At 51.6% G+C, this 20,576-nt stretch overlaps 1 protein-coding gene across 4 annotated transcripts in view; it reads right to left on the reverse strand.

Annotated features, from left to right (window-relative positions):
- Positions 1-20,576, reverse strand: part of tmc6b (transmembrane channel-like 6b) — a 55,139-nt gene that overhangs the window by 23,463 nt on the left and 11,100 nt on the right. For all 4 annotated transcript variants that reach the window (XM_090195363.1, XM_090195364.1, XM_090195362.1 and 1 more), the window contains exons 2-11: positions 19,521-19,735; positions 16,033-16,148; positions 15,002-15,160; positions 12,439-12,609; positions 11,693-11,801; positions 9,027-9,108; positions 6,553-6,612; positions 6,219-6,416; positions 5,657-5,883; positions 5,275-5,419 (exon numbers count right to left, since the gene is read on the reverse strand). In XM_090195363.1, the coding sequence (XP_090051489.1) occupies positions 5,275-5,419; positions 5,657-5,883; positions 6,219-6,416; positions 6,553-6,612; positions 9,027-9,108; positions 11,693-11,801; positions 12,439-12,609; positions 15,002-15,160; positions 16,033-16,148; positions 19,521-19,576 (1,323 nt within the window). In that variant the 5' untranslated portion in view covers positions 19,577-19,735. The remainder of the gene's footprint in view (positions 1-5,274; positions 5,420-5,656; positions 5,884-6,218; positions 6,417-6,552; positions 6,613-9,026; positions 9,109-11,692; positions 11,802-12,438; positions 12,610-15,001; positions 15,161-16,032; positions 16,149-19,520; positions 19,736-20,576) is intronic.

Genomic DNA, 20,576 nt, shown 5'->3' on the forward strand with positions numbered 1-20,576 from the left:
CTGTGTGTGTACGTGTCCCTACCCTGTGTGTGTCCCTACCCTGTGTGTGACCCTACCCTGTGTGTGACCCTACCCTGTGTGTGTCCCTACCCTGTGTGTGTCCCTACCCTGTGTGTGACCCTACCCTGTGTGTGTCCCTACCCTGTGTGTGTCCCTACCCTGTGTGTGTCCCTACCCTGTGTGTGTTCGTGTCACTACCATGTGTGTGTCCCTACCCTGTGTGTGTCCCTACCCTGTGTGTGTCCCTACCCTGTGTGTGTCTCTACCCTGTGTGTGTCTCTACCCTGTGTGTGTTCCTACCCTGTGTGTGTTCGTGTCTCTACCCTGTGTGTGTTCGTGTCCCTACCCTGTGTGTGTCCCTACCCTGTGTGTGTCCCTACCCTGTGTGTGTCCCTACCCTGTGTGTGTCTCTACCCTGTGTGTGTTCCTACCCTGTGTGTGTTCGTGTCCCTACCCTGTGTGTTCGTGTCCCTACCCTGTGTGTGTTCGTGTCCCTACCCTGTGTGTGTCCCTACCCTGTGTATGTACGTGTCCCTACCCTGTGTGTGTACGTGTCCCTACCCTGTGTGTGTTCGTGTCCCTACCCTGTGTGTGTACGTGTCCCTACCCTGTGTGTGTACGTGTCCCTACCCTGTGTGTGTTCGTGTCCCTACCCTGTGTGTGTTCGTGTCCCTACCCTGTGTGTGTACGTGTCCCTACCCTGTGTGTCCCTACCCTGTGTGTGTCCCTACCCTGTGTGTGACCCTACCCTGTGTGTGTTCGTGTCCCTACCCTGTGTGTGTCCCTACCCTGTGTGTGTACGTGTCCCTACCCTGTGTGTGTCCCTACCCTGTGTGTGTACGTGTCCCTACCCTGTGTGTGTCCCTACCCTGTGTGTGTCCCTACCCTGTGTGTGTACGTGTCCCTACCCTGTGTGTGTCCCTACCCTGTCTGTGTCCCTACCCTGTGTGTGTCCCTACCCTGTGTGTGTCCCTACCCTGTGTGTGTCCCTACCCTGTGTGTGACCCTACCCTGTGTGTGTCCCCACCCTGTGTGTGTCCCTACCCTGTGTGTGTCCCTACCCTGTGTGTGTACGTGTCCCTACCCTGTGTGTGTCCCTACCCTGTGTGTGTCCCTACCCTGTGTGTGTTCGTGTCCCTACCCTGTGTGTGTCCCTACCCTGTGTGTGTCCCTACCCTGTGTGTGTCCCTACCCTGTGTGTGTCCCTACCCTGTGTGTGACCCTACCCTGTGTGTGTTCGTGTCCCTACCCTGTGTGTGTCCCTACCCTGTGTGTGTACGTGTCCCTACCCTGTGTGTGTCCCTACCCTGTGTGTGTACGTGTCCCTACCCTGTGTGTGTTCGTGTCCCTACCCTGTGTGTGTTCGTGTCCCTACCCTGTGTGTGTCCCTACCCTGTGTGTGTTCGTGTCCCTACCCTGTGTGTGTCCCTACCCTGTGTGTGTCCCTACCCTGTGTGTGTCCCTACCCTGTGTGTGTCCCTACCCTGTGTGTGTCCCTACCCTGTGTGTGTCCCTACCCTGTGTGTGTTCGTGTCCCTACCCTGTGTGTGTTCGTGTCCCTACCCTGTGTGTGTTCGTGTCCCTACCCTGTGTGTGTCCCTACCCTGTGTGTGTTCGTGTCCCTACCCTGTGTGTGTCCCTACCCTGTGTGTGTACGTGTCCCTACCCTGTGTGTGTCCCTACCCTGTGTGTGTACGTGTCCCTACCCTGTGTGTGTCCCTACCCTGTGTGTCCCTACCCTGTGTGTGTACGTGTCCCTACCCTGTGTGTGTCCCTACCCTGTGTGTGTCCGTGTCCCTACCCTGTGTGTGTCCCTACCCTGTGTGTGTACGTGCCCCTACCCTGTGTGTGTTCGTGTCCCTACCCTGTGTGTGTCCCTACCCTGTGTGTGTACGTGTCTCTACCCTGTGTGTGTCCCTACCCTGTGTGTGTACGTGTCCCTACCCTGTGTGTGTTCGTGTCACTACCCTGTGTGTGTCCCTAACCTGTGTGTGTACGTGTCCCTACCCTGTGTGTGTTCGTGTCCCTACCCTGTGTGTGTACGTGTCCCTACCCTGTGTGTGTCCCTACCCTGTGTGTGTACGTGTCCCTACCCTGTGTGTGTACGTGTCCCTACCCTGTGTGTGTACGTGTCCCTACCCTGTGTGTGTACGTGTCCCTACCCTGTGTGTGTACGTGTCCCTACCCTGTGTGTGTACGTGTCCCTACCCTGTGTGTGTACGTGTCCCTACCCTGTGTGTGTACGTGTCCCTACCCTGTGTGTGTACGTGTCCCTACCCTGTGTGTGTACGTGTTCCTACCCTGTGTGTGTACGTGTTCCTACCCTGTGTGTGTCCCTACCCTGTGTGTGTACGTGTTCCTACCCTGTGTGTGTACGTGTCCCTACCCTGTGTGTGTCCCTACCCTGTGTGTGACCCTACCCTGTGTGTGACCCTACCCTGTGTGTGTCCCTACCCTGTGTGTGTCCCTACCCTGTGTGTGACCCTACCCTGTGTGTGACCCTACCCTGTGTGTGTCCCTACCCTGTGTGTGTCCCTACCCTGTGTGTGTCCCTACCCTGTGTGTGTTCGTGTCCCTACCCTGTGTGTGTCCCTACCCTGTGTGTGTCCCTACCCTGTGTGTGTCTCTACCCTGTGTGTGTCTCTACCCTGTGTGTGTTCCTACCCTGTGTGTGTTCGTGTCCCTACCCTGTGTGTGTTCGTGTCCCTACCCTGTGTGTGTCCCTACCCTGTGTGTGTCCCTACCCTGTGTGTGTCTCTACCCTGTGTGTGTTCCTACCCTGTGTGTGTTCGTGTCCCTACCCTGTGTGTTCGTGTCCCTACCCTGTGTGTGTTCGTGTCCCTACCCTGTGTGTGTCCCTACCCTGTGTGTGTACGTGTCCCTACCCTGTGTGTGTACGTGTCCCTACCCTGTGTGTGTTCGTGTCCCTACCCTGTGTGTGTTCGTGTCCCTACCCTGTGTGTGTTCGTGTCCCTACCCTGTGTGTGTTCGTGTCCCTACCCTGTGTGTGTTCGTGTCCCTACCCTGTGTGTGTACGTGTCCCTACCCTGTGTGTGTACGTGTCCCTACCCTGTGTGTGTACGTGTCCCTACCCTGTGTGTGTACGTGTCCCTACCCTGTGTGTGTACGTGTCCCTACCCTGTGTGTGTACGTGTCCCTACCCTGTGTGTGTACGTGTCCCTACCCTGTGTGTGTACGTGTTCCTACCCTGTGTGTCCCTACCCTGTGTGTGTCGCTACCCTGTGTGTGTCCCTACCCTGTGTGTGTCCCTACCCTGTGTGTGTTCGTGTCCCTACCCTGTGTGTGTTCGTGTCCCTACCCTGTGTGTGTTCGTGTCCCTACCCTGTGTGTGTACGTGTCCCTACCCTGTGTGTGTACGTGTCCCTACCCTGTGTGTGTACGTGCCCCTACCCTGTGTGTGTACGTGCCCCTACCCTGTGTGTGTACGTGTTCCTACCCTGTGTGTGTACGTGTTCCTACCCTGTGTGTGTACGTGTCCCTACCCTGTGTGTGTTCGTGTCCCTAACCTGTGTGTGTTCGTGTCCCTACCCTGTGTGTGTACGCGTCCCTACCCTGTGTGTGTACGCGTCCCTACCCTGTGTGTGTACGCGTCCCTACCCTGTGTGTGTACGCGTCCCTACCCTGTGTGTGTACGCGTCCCTACCCTGTGTGTGTACGCGTCCCTACCCTGTGTGTGTACGCGTTCCTACCCTGTGTGTGTACGCGTTCCTACCCTGTGTGTGTACGCGTTCCTACCCTGTGTGTGTACGCGTTCCTACCCTGTGTGTGTACGTGTTCCTACCCTGTGTGTGTACGTGTTCCTACCCTGTGTGTGTACGTGTTCCTACCCTGTGTGTGTACGTGTTCCTACCCTGTGTGTGTACGTGTTCCTACCCTGTGTGTGTACGTGTTCCTACCCTGTGTGTGTACGTGTTCCTACCCTGTGTGTGTACGTGTTCCTACCCTGTGTGTGTACGTGTTCCTACCCTGTGTGTGTACGCGTCCCTACCCTGTGTGTGTACGCGTCCCTACCCTGTGTGTGTACGTGTCCCTACCCTGTGTGTGTACGTGTCCCTACCCTGTGTGTGTACGTGTCCCTACCCTGTGTGTGTACGTGTCCCTACCCTGTGTGTGTACGTGTCCCTACCCTGTGTGTGTACGTGTCCCTACCCTGTGTGTGTACGTGTCCCTACCCTGTGTGTGTACGTGTCCCTACCCTGTGTGTGTACGTGTCCCTACCCTGTGTGTGTACGTGTCCCTACCCTGTGTGTGTACGTGTCCCTACCCTGTGTGTGTACGTGTCCCTACCCTGTGTGTGTACGTGTCCCTACCCTGTGTGTGTACGTGTCCCTACCCTGTGTGTGTACGTGTCCCTACCCTGTGTGTGTACGTGTCCCTACCCTGTGTGTGTACGTGTCCCTACCCTGTGTGTGTACGTGTCCCTACCCTGTGTGTGTACGTGTCCCTACCCTGTGTGTGTACGTGTCCCTACCCTGTGTGTGTACGTGTCCCTACCCTGTGTGTGTACGTGTCCCTACCCTGTGTGTGTACGTGTCCCTACCCTGTGTGTGTACGTGTCCCTACCCTGTGTGTGTACGTGTCCCTACCCTGTGTGTGTACGTGTCCCTACCCTGTGTGTGTACGTGTTCCTACCCTGTGTGTGTACGTGTTCCTACCCTGTGTGTGTACGTGTTCCTACCCTGTGTGTGTACGTGTTCCTACCCTGTGTGTGTACGTGTTCCTACCCTGTGTGTGTACGTGTCCCTACCCTGTGTGTGTACGTGTCCCTACCCTGTGTGTGTACGTGTCCCTACCCTGTGTGTGTACGTGTCCCTACCCTGTGTGTGTACGTGTCCCTACCCTGTGTGTGTACGTGTCCCTACCCTGTGTGTGTACGTGTCCCTACCCTGTGTGTGTACGTGTCCCTACCCTGTGTGTGTACGTGTCCCTACCCTGTGTGTGTACGTGTCCCTACCCTGTGTGTGTACGTGTCCCTACCCTGTGTGTGTACGTGTTCCTACCCTGTGTGTGTACGTGTCCCTACCCTGTGTGTGTACGTGTTCCTACCCTGTGTGTGTACGTGTCCCTACCCTGTGTGTGTACGTGTCCCTACCCTGTGTGTGTACGTGTCCCTACCCTGTGTGTGTACGTGTTCCTACCCTGTGTGTGTACGTGTCCCTACCCTGTGTGTGTACGTGTCCCTACCCTGTGTGTGTACGTGTCCCTACCCTGTGTGTGTACGTGTCCCTACCCTGTGTGTGTACGTGTCCCTACCCTGAGTTGAATGCAGATGTTTTCAGACCGGAGTTTGACGGAGGTTTTCTTGATGACTTTAAAGTCCCAGGAACAGAACACCTTCATCGCCAGGATACCATGTGACTTGTCTATACGGAAACTCTGACCAAACGACTTGGACATGCTGGGGGAACGACACACCACACCACACCCCACACACACAAACACACACACACACACACACACACACACACACACACACACACACACACACCTTACTTTGTGAACTGTTACTATTGTAAGTGCTGCTGTAGTTTAACATATCCTAAATACACTGTGTTCAAAACATCTGCCCCCCCCCCCCACCCCCCACCCGATCAAAAAGTGAAAGTTGAGATGAGAGACAAGAACACAAACACACCTGTAGACGAGGATGATGCAGGTGATGAAGAAAGCCAGTCCTATGGTGAAGAAGTAAGCCAGGGGCATGTTGTAGGACGGCTTCACTCCACAGTCTGTTTCCATTGTCCTTCTAGATACAGAGGGACTGGGCTGCTGCTCCATACTGCTACTAGTGACTCTACAGTCCTTAGACAGGGTAGAGTTACTATAGTAACCATAGTACATCACTGAGTCTGAGAAATAACCCTGAGGAGAAAGAGGGGGGGAGAGAGAGAGGGGGAGAGAGAGGGAGGGGGAGAGAGGGGGAGAGAGAGAGAGGGAGGGAGAGAGAGAGGGAGGGAGATAGAGAGGGAGGGAGAGGGAGAGAGATAGAGGGAGAGGGAGAGAGGGAGAGAGAGAGAGGGAGAGAGAGAGAGAGGGAGGGAGAGAGGGAGGGAGGGAGAGTGGGGCAGGGGGTGTTAGAGGGGGTGGTATGTTTGGTATGGGGATCCCCCTCCAGTGAGCAGCCTGGAGGGGTGTACTGCCTGGTGCAGTTTGGAGGTATGGGACAGTGTGTTTGGTTCGGGGTGTCTGGTTCTTACCCCTCCAGTGAGCAGCTCCAGCCCAGAGAAGGCTTCGTGTCCCTGGGTTAATGTGGGGGGGTGTACTGCCTGGGGCACGGCCAGCAACAAACCCGTGACCAGGAACAGGAAGATGTTGAAGAAGAGGAGGGTCTTGACGAACAGGAAGTAAGAGAGGACGCCGGTGCCGAAACGACCGCTCACCCTCTTCAGCGCCACCTGAGGAACAGGAACAGAGATGGTGAGAAAGAACAGAGATACAATGGGAGAGAGAGACACAGACAGAGACAGAGAGAGAGAGACACAGACAGAGACAGAGAGCGAGACAGAGACAGAGAGAGAGAGACAGCCTTACCTGCCACAGCTGTAGGGAGTGGAGGAAGGAGAGACAACTGTACCAGCTATGTCTCAGAGCCTGGAGGGGAAGAGAGGGTCAGTGTTAACTACAGTAGTGTTTGTGTCCACATACTAACCCATTGAAAAGAGAATTAGAATTATAGGACACGCATTCTGTTTCCTCATTAACTAAAAACGTCTCATAATAACTTAGTTACCTCAGAAACTCTGAGAAACATCTGAGAAACTCTGCTTTGACGTCCCCCCATAATGAGCAGAGCCTAGTCTAAGAGAATGGACCGTACGATTCACCCATAATGAGCAGAGCCTAGTCTAAGAGAATGGGCCGTACGATTCACCCATAATGAGCAGAGCCTAGTCTAAGAGAATGGACCGTGTGATTCACCCATAATGAGCAGGGCCTAGTCTAAGAGAATGGACCGTGTGAGTCACCCATAATGAGCAGGGCCTAGTCTAAGAGAATGGACCGTGTGATTCACCCATAATGAGCAGGGCCTAGTCTAAGAGAATGGGCCGTGTGATTCACCCATAATGAGTAGGGCCTAGTCTAAGAGAATGGACCGTACGATTCACCCATAATGAGCAGGGCCTAGTCTAAGAGAATGGACCGTACGATTCACCCATAATGAGCAGAGCCTAGTCTAAGAGAATGGACCGTACGATTCACCCATAATGAGCAGAGCCTAGTCTAAGAGAATGGACCGTGTGAGTCACCCATAATGAGCAGGGCCTAGTCTAAGAGAATGGACCGTGTGATTCACCCATAATGAGCAGGGCCTAGTCTAAGAGAATGGGCCGTGTGATTCACCCATAATGAGTAGGGCCTAGTCTAAGAGAATGGACCGTACGATTCACCCATAATGAGCAGGGCCTAGTCTAAGAGAATGGACCACTTGAATCACCCATAATGAGTAGGGCCTAGTCTAAGAGAATGGACCGTACGATTCACCCATAATGAGCAGGGCCTAGTCTAAGAGAATGGACCGTACGATTCACCCATAATGAGCAGAGCCTAGTCTAAGAGAATGGACCGTACGATTCACCCATAATGAGCAGAGCCTAGTCTAAGAGAATGGACCGTGTGATTCACCCATAATGAGCAGGGCCTAGTCTAAGAGAATGGGCCGTGTGATTCACCCATAATGAGTAGGGCCTAGTCTAAGAGAATGGACCGTACGATTCACCCATAATGAGTAGGGCCTAGTCTAAGAGAATGGACCACTTGAATCACCCATAATGAGTAGGGCCTAGTCTAAGAGAATGGACCGTGTGATTCACCCATAATGAGTAGGGCCTAGTCTAAGAGAATGGACCGTGTGATTCACCCATAATGAGCAGGGCCTAGTCTAAGAGAATGGACCGTGTGATTCACCCATAATGAGCAGGGCCCAGTCTAAGAGAATGGACCGTACGATTCACGCATAATGAGCAGGGCCTAGTCTAAGAGAATGGACCGTGTGATTCTCCCATAATGAACAGGGCCTAGTCTAAGAGAATGGACCGTGTGATTCACCCATAATGAGCAGAGCCTAGTCTAAGAGAATGGACTGTACGATTCACGCATAATGAGCAGAGCCTAGTCTAAGAGAATGGACCGTACGATTCACCCATAATGAGCAGAGCCTAGTCTAAGAGAATGGACCGTACGATTCACCCATAATGAGCAGAGCCTAGTCTAAGAGAATGGACCGTGTGATTCACCCATAATGAGCAGGGCCTAGTCTAAGAGAATGGACCGTGTGATTCACCCATAATGAGTAGGGCCTAGTCTAAGAGAATGGACCGTGTGATTCACCCATAATGAGCAGGGCCTAGTCTAAGAGAATGGACTGTACGATTCACGCATAATGAGTAGGGCCTAGTCTAAGAGAATGGACCGTGTGATTCACCCATAATGAGCAGGGCCTAGTCTAAGAGAATGGGCCGTGTGATTCACCCATAATGAGCAGGGCCTAGTCTAAGAGAATGGACCGTACAAGTCACCCATAATGAGTAGGGCCTAGTCTAAGAGAATGGACCGTATGAATCACCCATAATGAGCAGGGCCTAGTCTAAGAGAATGGGCCGTATGATTCACCCTCACAGGGACATTAAGTCCTGGACAAGAGGACTAGAACACCATCAGTAGATTGTGATACACAGCTACAGGAAACACCCACCAACATGACATACGTCTGTCTGTCTGTCTGCCTGTCTGTCTGTCTGTCTGTCTGCCTGTGTCTGTCACGACCGCTGGGAGACCACAGCTGTAAACCCCTGACACCCACAGAAACTAAGACAAACACCATGATTGCTGTCTAGACAGATCAGCTGAGGCCTGGATAGGTGTTCGACATGTCAGATAACAACCACATCACATGATCCAGCAGTCTGATGGCCAGCTGCAGAGTGCATGACGTGGTGGACGCCTGAAATGTATCAGAAACTGGACCAATGTAATATTGGAGCAGGAGATCTGACTGTGTGACTTACGATGATGATGTGATACTTGAGCTGGCTGCAACAGGGGATCTGACTGTGATTGGAGCGTCGACCCTTCCTGTCAGCCAACCTCCTGGAGAGAGAGAGAGGGATGGGGGGAGAGAGGGATGGGGGAGAGAGGGAGGAGGGGAGAGAGAGAGGGAGGAGGGGAGAGAGGGATGGGGGAGAGAGGGGGGAGGAGAGAGAGGGATGGGGGAGAGAGGGGGGAGGAGAGAGAGGGATGGGGGAGAGAGGGATGGGGGAGAGAGGGATGGGGGAGGAGAGAGAGGGATGGGGAGAGAGGGAGGGGGAGAGGAGAGAGAGGGATGGGGGAGAGAGAGGGATGGGGAGAGAGGGAGAGGGGAGAGAGAAGGATGGGGTTGAGAGGGAGGAGGGGAGAGAGGGATGGGGGAGAGAGGGGGGATGGGGGAGAGAGGGGGAGGAGAGAGAGGGATGGGGGAGAGAGGGGGGAGGAGAGAGGGATGGGGAGAGAGGGGGGAGGAGAGAGAGGGATGGGGGAGAGAGGGGGAGGGGAAAGAGGGATGGGGGAGAGAAGGGGGAGGAGAGAGGGATGGGGGAGAGAGGGGAAAGAGGGATGGGGGAGAGAGGGGGGAGGAGAGAGAGGGATGGGGGAGAGAGGGGGGAGGTGGTTACAAGATGATACTCTATTCCTCTGTCACTCACTTATGGAAGAGACCTATTGATAGAACTGCAGGGAGGACAGAGAGAGAGATACTTCTGTGAGTGTAATGTTTACTGTTCATTTTTGTTGATTTAACTTTTGTATATTATTATCTACTTCACTTGCTTTTACAATGCTAACATGTGTTTCCCATGCCAATAAATCCCTTGAATTGAATTGATAGGAGAGAGAGAGGAGAAATAGACAGAGAGATGGACAGCAGGATAGAGGGATGTAGAAAGAGAGAGAGATGGACAGCAGGATCGAGGGATGGAGAAAGAGAGAGAGATGGACAGCAGGATAGAGGGATGGAGAAAGAGAGAGAGATATGGACAGCAGGATAGAGGGATGGAGAAAGAGAGAGAGATATGGACAGCAGGATAGAGGGATGAGAAAGAGAGAGATGGACAGCAGGATAGAGGGATGGAGAAAGAGAGAGATGGACAGCAGGATAGAGGGATGAGAAAGAGAGAGAGATATGGACATCAGGATAGAGGGATGGGGAAAGAGAGAGATGGACAGCAGGATAGAGGGATGGAGAAAGAGAGAGATGGACAGCAGGATAGAGGAATGGGGAAAGAGAGAGAGATGGACAGCAGGATAGAGGGATGGGGAAAGAGAGAGAGATGGACAGCAGGATAGAGGGATGGGGAAAGAGAGAGAGATGGACAGCAGGATAGAGGGATGGAGAAAGAGAGAGAGATGGACAGCAGGATAGAGGGATGGAGAAAGAGAGAGATGGACAGCAGGACAGAGGGATGAGAAAGAGAGATGGACAGCAGGATAGCGGGATGGAGAAAGAGAGAGATGGACAGCAGGATAGAGGGATGAGAAAGAGAGAGAGATATGGACAGCAGGATAGAGGAATGAGAAAGAGAGAGAGATGGACAGCAGGATAGAGGGATGAGAAAGAGAGAGATGGACAGCAGAATAGAGGGATGGGGAAAGAGAGAGAGATGGACAGCAGGATAGAGGGATGGAGAGAGAGAGATGGACAGCAGGATAGAGGGATGAGAAAGAGAGAGATGGACAGCAGGATAGAGGGATGGAGAAAGAGAGAGAGATGGACAGCAGGATAGAGGGATGGAGAGAGAGAGATAGAGATGGACAGCAGGATAGAGGGATGGAGAAAGAGAGAGAGATATGGACAGCAGGATAGAGGGATGGGGAAAGAGAGAGAGATGGACAGCAGGATAGAGGGATGGAGAGAGAGATAGAGATGGACAGCAGGATAGAGGGATGGAGAGAGAGAGAGATGGACAGCAGGATAGAGGGATGGAGAAAGAGAGAGAGATGGACAGCAGGATAGAGGGATGGAGAGAGAGAGAGATGGACAGCAGGATAGAGGGATGGAGAGAGAGAGATAGAGATGGACAGCAGGATAGAGGGATGGAGAGAGAGAGAGAGATGGACAGCAGGATAGAGGGATGGAGAAAGAGAGAGAGATGGACAGCAGGATAGAGGGATGGAGAGAGAGAGATAGAGATGGACAGCAGGATAGACGGATGGAGAAAGAGAGAGATGGACAGCAGGATAGAGGGATGGAGAAAGAGAGAGAGATGGACAGCAGGATAGAGGGATGGAGAAAGAGAGAGATGGACAGCAGGATAGAGAGATGGGGAAAGAGAGAGAGATGGACAGCAGGATAGAGGGATGGAGAGAGAGAGATAGAGATGGACAGCAGGATAGAGAGATGGGGAAAGAGATAGAGATGGACAGCAGGATAGAGGGATGGAGAGAGAGAGAGAGAGAGAGATGGACAGCAGGATAGAGGGATGGAGAGAGAGAGAGAGATGGACAGCAGGATAGAGGGATGGAGAGAGAGAGAGAGATGGACAGCAGGATAGAGAGATGGAGAGAGAGAGAGAGATGGACAGCAGGATAGAGGGATAGAGAGAGAGAGAGATGGACAGCAGGATAGAGGGATGGAGAGAGAGAGAGAGATGGACAGCAGGATAGAGAGATGGACAGCAGGATGGTAGAGGAGTATAGATACCTTAGTTCACTCTTCTCTGCCACAGAGAGAGGCATGGCTCGCAGCATCCTGACCCGGTCACTCAGAGAGAGGTTCTGAAGGTTGTTGACCAGTTGGTCACGCTTACGCCCTGCAGCGCAAAGACGCGCACACACACAGAGACAGACACACACACAGAGACAGACAGACACACACACAGAGACAGACAGACACACACACAGAGACAGACAGACACACACACAGAGACAGACACACACACAGAGACAGACAGACACACACACAGAGACAGACAGACACACACAGAGACAGACAGACACACACAGAGACAGACAGACACACACACAGAGACAGACAGACACACACACAGAGACAGACAGACACACACACAGAGACAGACAGACACACACACAGAGACAGACAGACACACACACAGAGACAGACAGACACACACACAGAGACAGACAGACACACACACACACAGAGACAGACAGACACACACACAGAGCGACAGACAGACACACACACAGAGCGACAGACAGACACACACACAGAGACAGACAGACACACACACAGAGACAGACAGACACACACACAGAGACAGACAGACACACACACAGAGACAGACAGACACACACACAGAGACAGACAGACACACACACAGAGACAGACAGACACACACATTAGTTATGCGTGGGTTATGGCATCATTACAACCACAAAAATGTCGGTATTTCAGTGCGTGTGTAACGTTTAAATGAGTGACCTCACCCTCCTCATCCACGCCCTCGGTCTCCATGCAGTCTGTCTCCATGCCGTAACCACGGATACTGGGCCGTGCGGAGCGGGAAAAGTCCTTTATGGAAGGCCTGCTCTGTCTGCGTCTTCTCAACTTCATGGTCCTGTTATAGTACTGAGAGATGATAGCACCTCGACTACGACCTAGAGAGAGGAGAGGAAGTTAACAGGGTCCTGTTATAGTACTGAGAGATGATAGCACCTCGACTACGACCTAGAGAGAGGAGAGGAAGTTAACAGGGTCCTGTTATAGTACTGAGAGATGACAGCACCTCCACTACGACCTAGAGAGAGGACAGGAAGTTAACAGGGTCCTGTTATAGTACTGAGAGATGATAGCACCTCGACTACGACCTAGAGAGAGGAAAGGAAGTTAACAGGGTCTAGTACTGAGAGATGACAGCACCTCCACTAAGAGATGACAGCACCTCCACTACGACCTAGAGAGAGGAGAGGAAGTTAACAGGGTCCTGTTATAGTACTGAGAGATGATAGCACCTCGACTACGACCTAGAGAGAGGAAAGGAAGTTAACAGGGTCTAGTACTGAGAGATGACAGCACCTCCACTACGACCTAGAGAGAGGAGAGGAAGTTAACAGGGTCCTGTTATAGTACTGAGAGATGATAGCACCTCGACTACGACCTAGAGAGAGGAGAGGAAGTTAACAGGGTCCTGTTATAGTACTGAGAGATGACAGCACCTCCACTACGACCTAGAGAGAGGAGAGGAAGTTAACAGGGTCCTGTTATAGTACTGAGAGATGATAGCACCTCGACTACGACCTAGAGAGAGGAGAGGAAGTTAACAGGGTCTAGTACTGAGAGATGACAGCACCTCCACTACGACCTAGAGAGAGGAGAGGAAGTTAACAGGGTCCTGTTATAGTACTGAGAGATGACAGCACCTCGACTACGACCTAGAAAGAGGAGAGGAAGTTAACAGGGTCCTGTTATAGTACTGAGATATGACAGCACCTCGACTACGACCTAGAGAGAGGAGAGGAAGTTAACAGGGTCCTGTTATAGTACTGAGAGATGATAGCACCTCGACTACGACCTAGAGAGAGGAGAGGAAGTTAACAGGGTCTAGTACTGAGAGATGACAGCACCTCCACTACGACCTAGAGAGAGGAGAGGAAGTTAACAGGGTCCTGTTATAGTACTGAGAGATGACAGCACCTCCACTATGACCTAGAGAGAGGAGACGAAGTTAACAGGGTCCTGTTATAGTACTGAGAGATGACAGCACCTCCACTACGACCTAGAGAGAGGAGAGGAAGTTAACAGGGTATAGTACTGAGAGATGACAGCACCTCCACTACGACCCAAAGAGAGGAGAGGAAGTTAACAGGGTCTAGTACTGAGAGATGACAGCACCTCCACTAAGAGATGACAGCACCTCCACTACGACCTAGAGAGAGGACAGGAAGTTAACAGGGTCCTGTTATAGTACTGAGAGATGACAGCACCTCGACTACGACCTAGAGAGAGGAGAGGAAGTTAACAGGGTCCTGTTATAGTACTGAGAGATGACAGCACCTCCACTACGACCTAGAGAGAGGACAGGAAGTTAACAGGGTCCTGTTATAGTACTGAGATATGACAGCACCTCGACTACGACCTAGAGAGAGGAGAGGAAGTTAACAGGGTCCTGTTATAGTACTGAGAGATGACAGCACCTCCACTACGACCTAGAGAGAGGAGAGGAAGTTAACAGGGTCCTGTTATAGTACTGAGAGATGACAGCACCTCGACTACGACCTAGAGAGAGGAGAGGAAGTTAACAGGGTCTAGTACTGAGAGATGACAGCACCTCGACTACGACCTAGAGAGAGGACAGGAGGTTAACAGGGTCCTGTTATAGTACTGAGAGATGACAGCACCTCCACTACGACCTAGAGAGAGGAGAGGAAGTTAACAGGGTCCTGTTATAGTACTGAGAGATGACAGCACCTCCACTACGACCTAGAGAGAGGAGAGGAAGTTAACAGGGTCTAGTACTGAGAGATGACAGCACCTCCACTAAGAGATGACAGCACCTCCACTACGACCTAGAGAGAGGACAGGAAGTTAACAGGGTCCTGTTATAGTACTGAGAGATGACAGCACCTCCGTTAAGAGGGGGGTGAGGGAAGGTGTGATTCCTAAACTATGTCTTGTAGAGGGACAGAAGTCTTGTTTGTGTCATGGTGTTTTTAGAGCCACTGTGTTAGATACAGTATCTGTTGATGTGTTGATAGTGGCTGGCTGGCTGGCTGGCTGGCTGGCTGGCTGGCTGGCTGGCTGGCTGGCTGGCTGGCGCACCTGCTAGCTAGAGGAACTAACAGTCACATGACAATGGCAGAAATAGTTTAGACTTCTGAAACTACCTCTCTCTCTCTCTCATGAAGCGTGAACAGAAGAAATGCTAGGTAGGTGTCCATACAGCCATCTTAAGACTGTCATAAGGGTGTCGTAGAGGTGCCATAAGTATGTCATAAGGGTGTCGTAGAGGTGCCATAAGTATGTCATAAGGGTGTCGTAGGGGTGACTTACCGATGGTGCGGCTGGGCATGGAGGAGAGGACTTTGAGGGTGGCGGAGGACCAGCGTTCCTCTAGAAGGGGGTCTAACTGTCCCCCCCCTTCCTCCTCACCCCTCCCCGGGCTCCCACGCCATATCTCCTGACCAGGGCTGGACAGGTACGCTACACTGTCTGGAGGAAGGAGAATATGACGTTTACGTCTGTTTTCACACAGACCACACTCTAACACTAGGTCTTTCTCTCGTATACACACACACACACACACACAACACTAAGTCTCTCTCTCTTATACCCAGTCACACACTACCTCGTTCCTCCTCGTCCAGGTCTCTCTCTCTCTTATCCCCAGTCACACACTACCTCGTTCCTCCTCGTCCAGGTCTCTCTCTTATCCCCAGTCACACACTACCTCGTTCCTCCTCGTCCAGGTCTCTCTCTTATCCCCAGTCACACACTACCTCGTTCCTCCTCGTCCAGGTCTCTCTCTCTTATCCCCAGTCACACACTACCTCGTTCCTCCTCGTCCAGGTCTCTCTCTCTTATCCCCAGTCACACACTACCTCGTTCCTCCTCGTCCAGGTCTCTCTCTCTTATCCCCAGTCACACACTACCTCGTTCCTCCTCGTCCAGGTCTCTCTCTCTCTCTCTCTTATACCCAGTCACACACTACCTCGTTCCTCCTCGTCCAGGTCTCTCTCTCTTATCCCCAGTCACACACTACCTCGTTCCTCCTCGTCCAGGTCTCTCTCTCTTATCCCCAGTCACACACTACCTCGTTCCTCCTCGTCCAGGTCTCTCTCTCTTATCCCCAGTCACACACTACCTCGTTCCTCCTCGTCCAGGTCTCTCTCTCTCTCTCATACCCAGTCACACACTACCTCGTTCCTCCTCGTCCAGGTCTCTCTCTCTCTCTCTTATCCCCAGTCACACACTACCTCGTTCCTCCTCGTCCAGGTCTCTCTCTCTTATCCCCAGTCACACACTACCTCGTTCCTCCTCGTCCAGGTCTCTCTCTCTCTCTCTCATACACAGTTACACACTACCTCGTTCCTCCTCGTCCAGGTCTCTCTGTAGTTCCTGCAGCTCCAAGGCTTCCTGTCTCTGATCCTCTATCAGCTGGTTAAAGGAGTCATGGACCCCCTCTTCATCCGCTGGGCTCCTGTTACCGACAGACAGACAGACAGACAGAGAATTAGAAAACAAACCCGATAAACTCCCATATCTACTGGGTGAAATACCAGTGTTCCATCACAGCGGCAAGATGTGTGACCTGTTGCCACGAGAAAAGGTCAACCAGTGAAGAACAAACACCATTGTAAATACAACCCATACTTATGCCTTTTGTACTTTAACCATTTGTATATTGTTACAACACTGTATATAGACATAATATGGCATTTAAAAGAGGGGGGGGGGTACTTCAGTGGGTCGGACACACACACACACACACTAAAGACAAACACACCCCTAACCAGTAACCAGTGTTCAGACAAACACACCCCTAACCAGTAACCAGTATTCAGACAAACACACCCCTAACCAGTAACCAGTGTTCAGACAAACACACCCCTAACCAGTAACCAGTGTTCAGACAAACACACCCCTAACCAGTAACCAGTGTTCAGACAAACACACCCCTAACCAGTAACCAGTATTCAGACACACACACCCCTAACCAGTAACCAGTGTTCAGACAAACACACCCCTAACCAGTAACCAGTGTTCAGACAAACACACCCCTAACCAGTAACCAGTGTTCAGACACACACACCCCTAACCAGTAACCAGTGTTCAGACACACACACCCCTAACCAGTATTCAGACAAACACACCCCTAACCAGTAACCAGTGTTCAGACACACACACCCCTAACCAGTAACCAGTGTTCAGACAAACACACCCCTAACCAGTAACCAGTATTCAGACACACACACCCCTAACCAGTAACCAGTGTTCAGACACACACACACACACTAAAGACACACACACCCCTAACCAGTAACCAGTGTTCAGACACACACACCCCTAACCAGTAACCAGTGTTCAGACACACACACCCCTAACCAGTAACCAGTGTTCAGACACACACACCCCTAACCAGTAACCAGTATTCAGACAAACACACCCCTAACCAGTAACCAGTGTTCAGACACACACACCCCTAACCAGTAACCAGTGTTCAGACACACACACCCCTAACCAGTAACCAGTGTTCAGACACACACACCCCTAACCAGTAACCAGTATTCAGACAAACACACCCCTAACCAGTAACCAGTGTTCAGACACACACACCCCTAACCAGTAACCAGTGTTCAGACACACACACCCCTAACCAGTAACCAGTGTTCAGACACACACACCCCTAACCAGTAACCAGTGTTCAGACACACACACCCCTAACCAGTAACCAGTATTCAGACAAACACACCCCTAACCAGTAACCAGTGTTCAGACACACACACCCCTAACCAGTAACCAGTGTTCAGACAAACACACCCCTAACCAGTAACCAGTGTTCAGACACACACACCCCTAACCAGTAACCAGTGTTCAGACACACACACCCCTAACCAGTAACCAGTGTTCAGACAAACACACCCCTAACCAGTAACCAGTGTTGAGACACACACACCCCTAACCAGTAACCAGTATTCAGACACACACACCCCTAACCAGTAACCAGTGTTCAGACACACACACCCCCTAACCAGTAACCAGTGTTCAGACAAACACACCCCTAACCAGTAACCAGTATTCAGACACACACACCCCCTAACCAGTAACCAGTGTTCAGACACACACACCCCTAACCAGTAACCAGTGTTCAGACAAACACACCCCTAACCAGTAACCAGTATTCAGACACACACACCCCTAACCAGTAACCAGTATTCAGACACACACACCCCTAACCAGTAACCAGTATTCAGACACACACACCCCTAACCAGTAACCAGTATTCAGACACACACACCCCTAACCAGTAACCAGTGTTCAGACACACCGCCACAGTGTAAACACTCCTCACCACTGGGCTTCAGCCCTGACAACTCTTCATGTCTCATAATTCATGGCCTTTTAACACCACATTTGAAAGGAACCACAATCACAAGCCTTTTGTTCCCCAGGGACCCTGCAGCTGAACACCACAGGAAGTGAGTCACTCATAAAATTATCCTCAGTAAATACAACACACACACACACACACACACACACACAAAGACTAGTCAAACAGTCCAACAAACACAGCCAGTCTGTTCTGTGGGAACAATGGGTCTGGCTGGATACTGGTACTGTGTAGAATTGGGCCTCAAAGAGTTGCCTCAAAGAACATCAAACAGACAGTTAACCCTGTCATTGTCTTATTTTAACCCTCTACTGTTTACCAGAACATCAAACAGACAGTTAACCCTGTCATTGTCTTATTTTAACCCTCTTCTGTTTACCAGAACATCAAACAGACAGTTAACCCTGCCATTGTCTTATTTTAACCCTCTTCTGTTTACCAGAACATCAAACAGAACACCTCCCTCAGCAGCCTCCCCTGATATAGTGTATTAATACTCACTCCAGGCCAGCCTCCCCTGATATAGTGTATTGATACTCACTCCAGGCCAGCCTCCCCTGATATAGTGTATTAATACTCACTCCAGGCCAGCCTCCCCTGATATAGTGTATTGATACTCACTCCAGGCCAGCCTCCACTGATATAGTGTATTGATACTCACTCCAGGCCAGCCTCCCCTGATATAGTGTATTAATACTCACTCCAGGCCAGCCTCCCCTGATATAGTGTATTGATACTCACTCCAGGCCAGCCTCCACTGATATAGTGTATTAATACTCACTCCAGGCCAGCCTCCACTGATATAGTGTATTAATACTCACTCCAGGCCAGCCTCCACTGATATAGTGTATTGGTACTCACTCCAGGCCAGCCTCCACTGATATAGTGTATTGGTACTCACTCCAGGCCAGCCTCCACTGATATAGTGTATTAATACTCACTCCAGGCCAGCCTCCCCTGATATAGTGTATTGATACTCACTCCAGGCCAGCCTCCACTGATATAGTGTATTGATACTCACTCCAGGCCAGCCTCCACTGATATAGTGTATTGATACTCACTCCAGGCCAGCCTCCACTGATATAGTGTATTGATACTCACTCCAGGCCAGCCTCCACTGATATAGTGTATTAATACTCACTCCAGGCCAGCCTCCACTGATATAGTGTATTAATACTCACTCCAGGCCAGCCTCCCCTGATATAGTGTATTAATACTCACTCCAGGCCAGCCTCCACTGATATAGTGTATTGATACTCACTCCAGGCCAGCCTCCCCTGATATAGTGTATTAATACTCACTCCAGGCCAGCCTCCCCTGATATAGTGTATTAATACTCACTCCAGGCCAGCCTCCCCTGATATAGTGTATTGATACTCACTCCAGGCCAGCCTCCCCTGATATAGTGTATTGATACTCACTCCAGGCCAGCCTCCCCTGATATAGTGTATTGATACTCACTCCAGGCCAGCCTCCATGTGCTCAGCAGTCAGGTAAAAGTTGACACTGTGAGCCATCTCTCTCTCCCCGTCTCTCCTCTCTGCGGTCTGTCCCGTTCTCTTTATCCGTCCGTCTGTCAACCATCAATCTCTGTCCACCAATCACAGAGAAGGGTCACACACTTGTCTGCTTAGTCCCGCCTCTCCACTCTCCTAGCATAGTGTTGCAAAAACTACCTGAGAGAGAGAGAGAGATAGAGAGAGGAATGTTAGGAATCATAAGGTGTGGTGATTGAAGGTCTCTCTTTTCCGTGTTTCAGCTTGTCTTCTAGTAGCGCACACACACACACACACACACACACCTCGTTAAAGCAGTTCTTTATCATACCAACAAAACATAGCAGCAGTTGGTGTGTGTGTGTTTCACCAGTGAAGTGTTTGAATACAGTACTACATCATACCAGGCCAATACACCAGGGATGAATGATATATCGGAATCAGACAATATCAGCTAAACATGCCAACATCGGTATCTGCCCGATGTCTAGTTTAACGCCCTGTGACAGGACCCTGTGACAACATGTAAATAGCTGCATCTAGCCTAACACCCCTACTGGGACAGGGACTGTCTACAGGGACAGGGACAGTCTGCTGGGACAGTCTACTGGGACAGGGACAGTCTACTGGGACAGGGACAGTCTACTGGGACAGGGACAGTCTACTGGGACAGTCTGCTGGGACAAGGACAGTCTAATGGGACAGTCTACTGGGACAGGGACAGTCTACTGGGACAGGGACAGTCTACTGGGACAGTCTGCTGGAACAAGGACAGTCTACTGGGACAGGGACAGTCTACTGGGACAGTCTACTGGGACAGGGCCAGTCTACTGGGACAGGGACAGTCTGCTGTGACAGTCTACTGGGACAGGGCAAGTCTGTTGGGACAGGGACAGTCTACTGGGACAGGGACAGTCTGCTGGGACAGTCTACTGGGACAGTCTACTGGGACAGCGACAGTCTGCTGGGACAGGGACAGTCTACTGGGAAAGGGACAGTCTACTGGGAAAGGGACAGTCTA

The sequence above is a fragment of the Oncorhynchus mykiss genome, chromosome 13 (genome assembly GCF_057628025.1).
Source record: "Oncorhynchus mykiss isolate SJ-2025 chromosome 13, ASM5762802v1, whole genome shotgun sequence".
Lineage (NCBI taxonomy): Eukaryota > Metazoa > Chordata > Actinopteri > Salmoniformes > Salmonidae > Oncorhynchus > Oncorhynchus mykiss.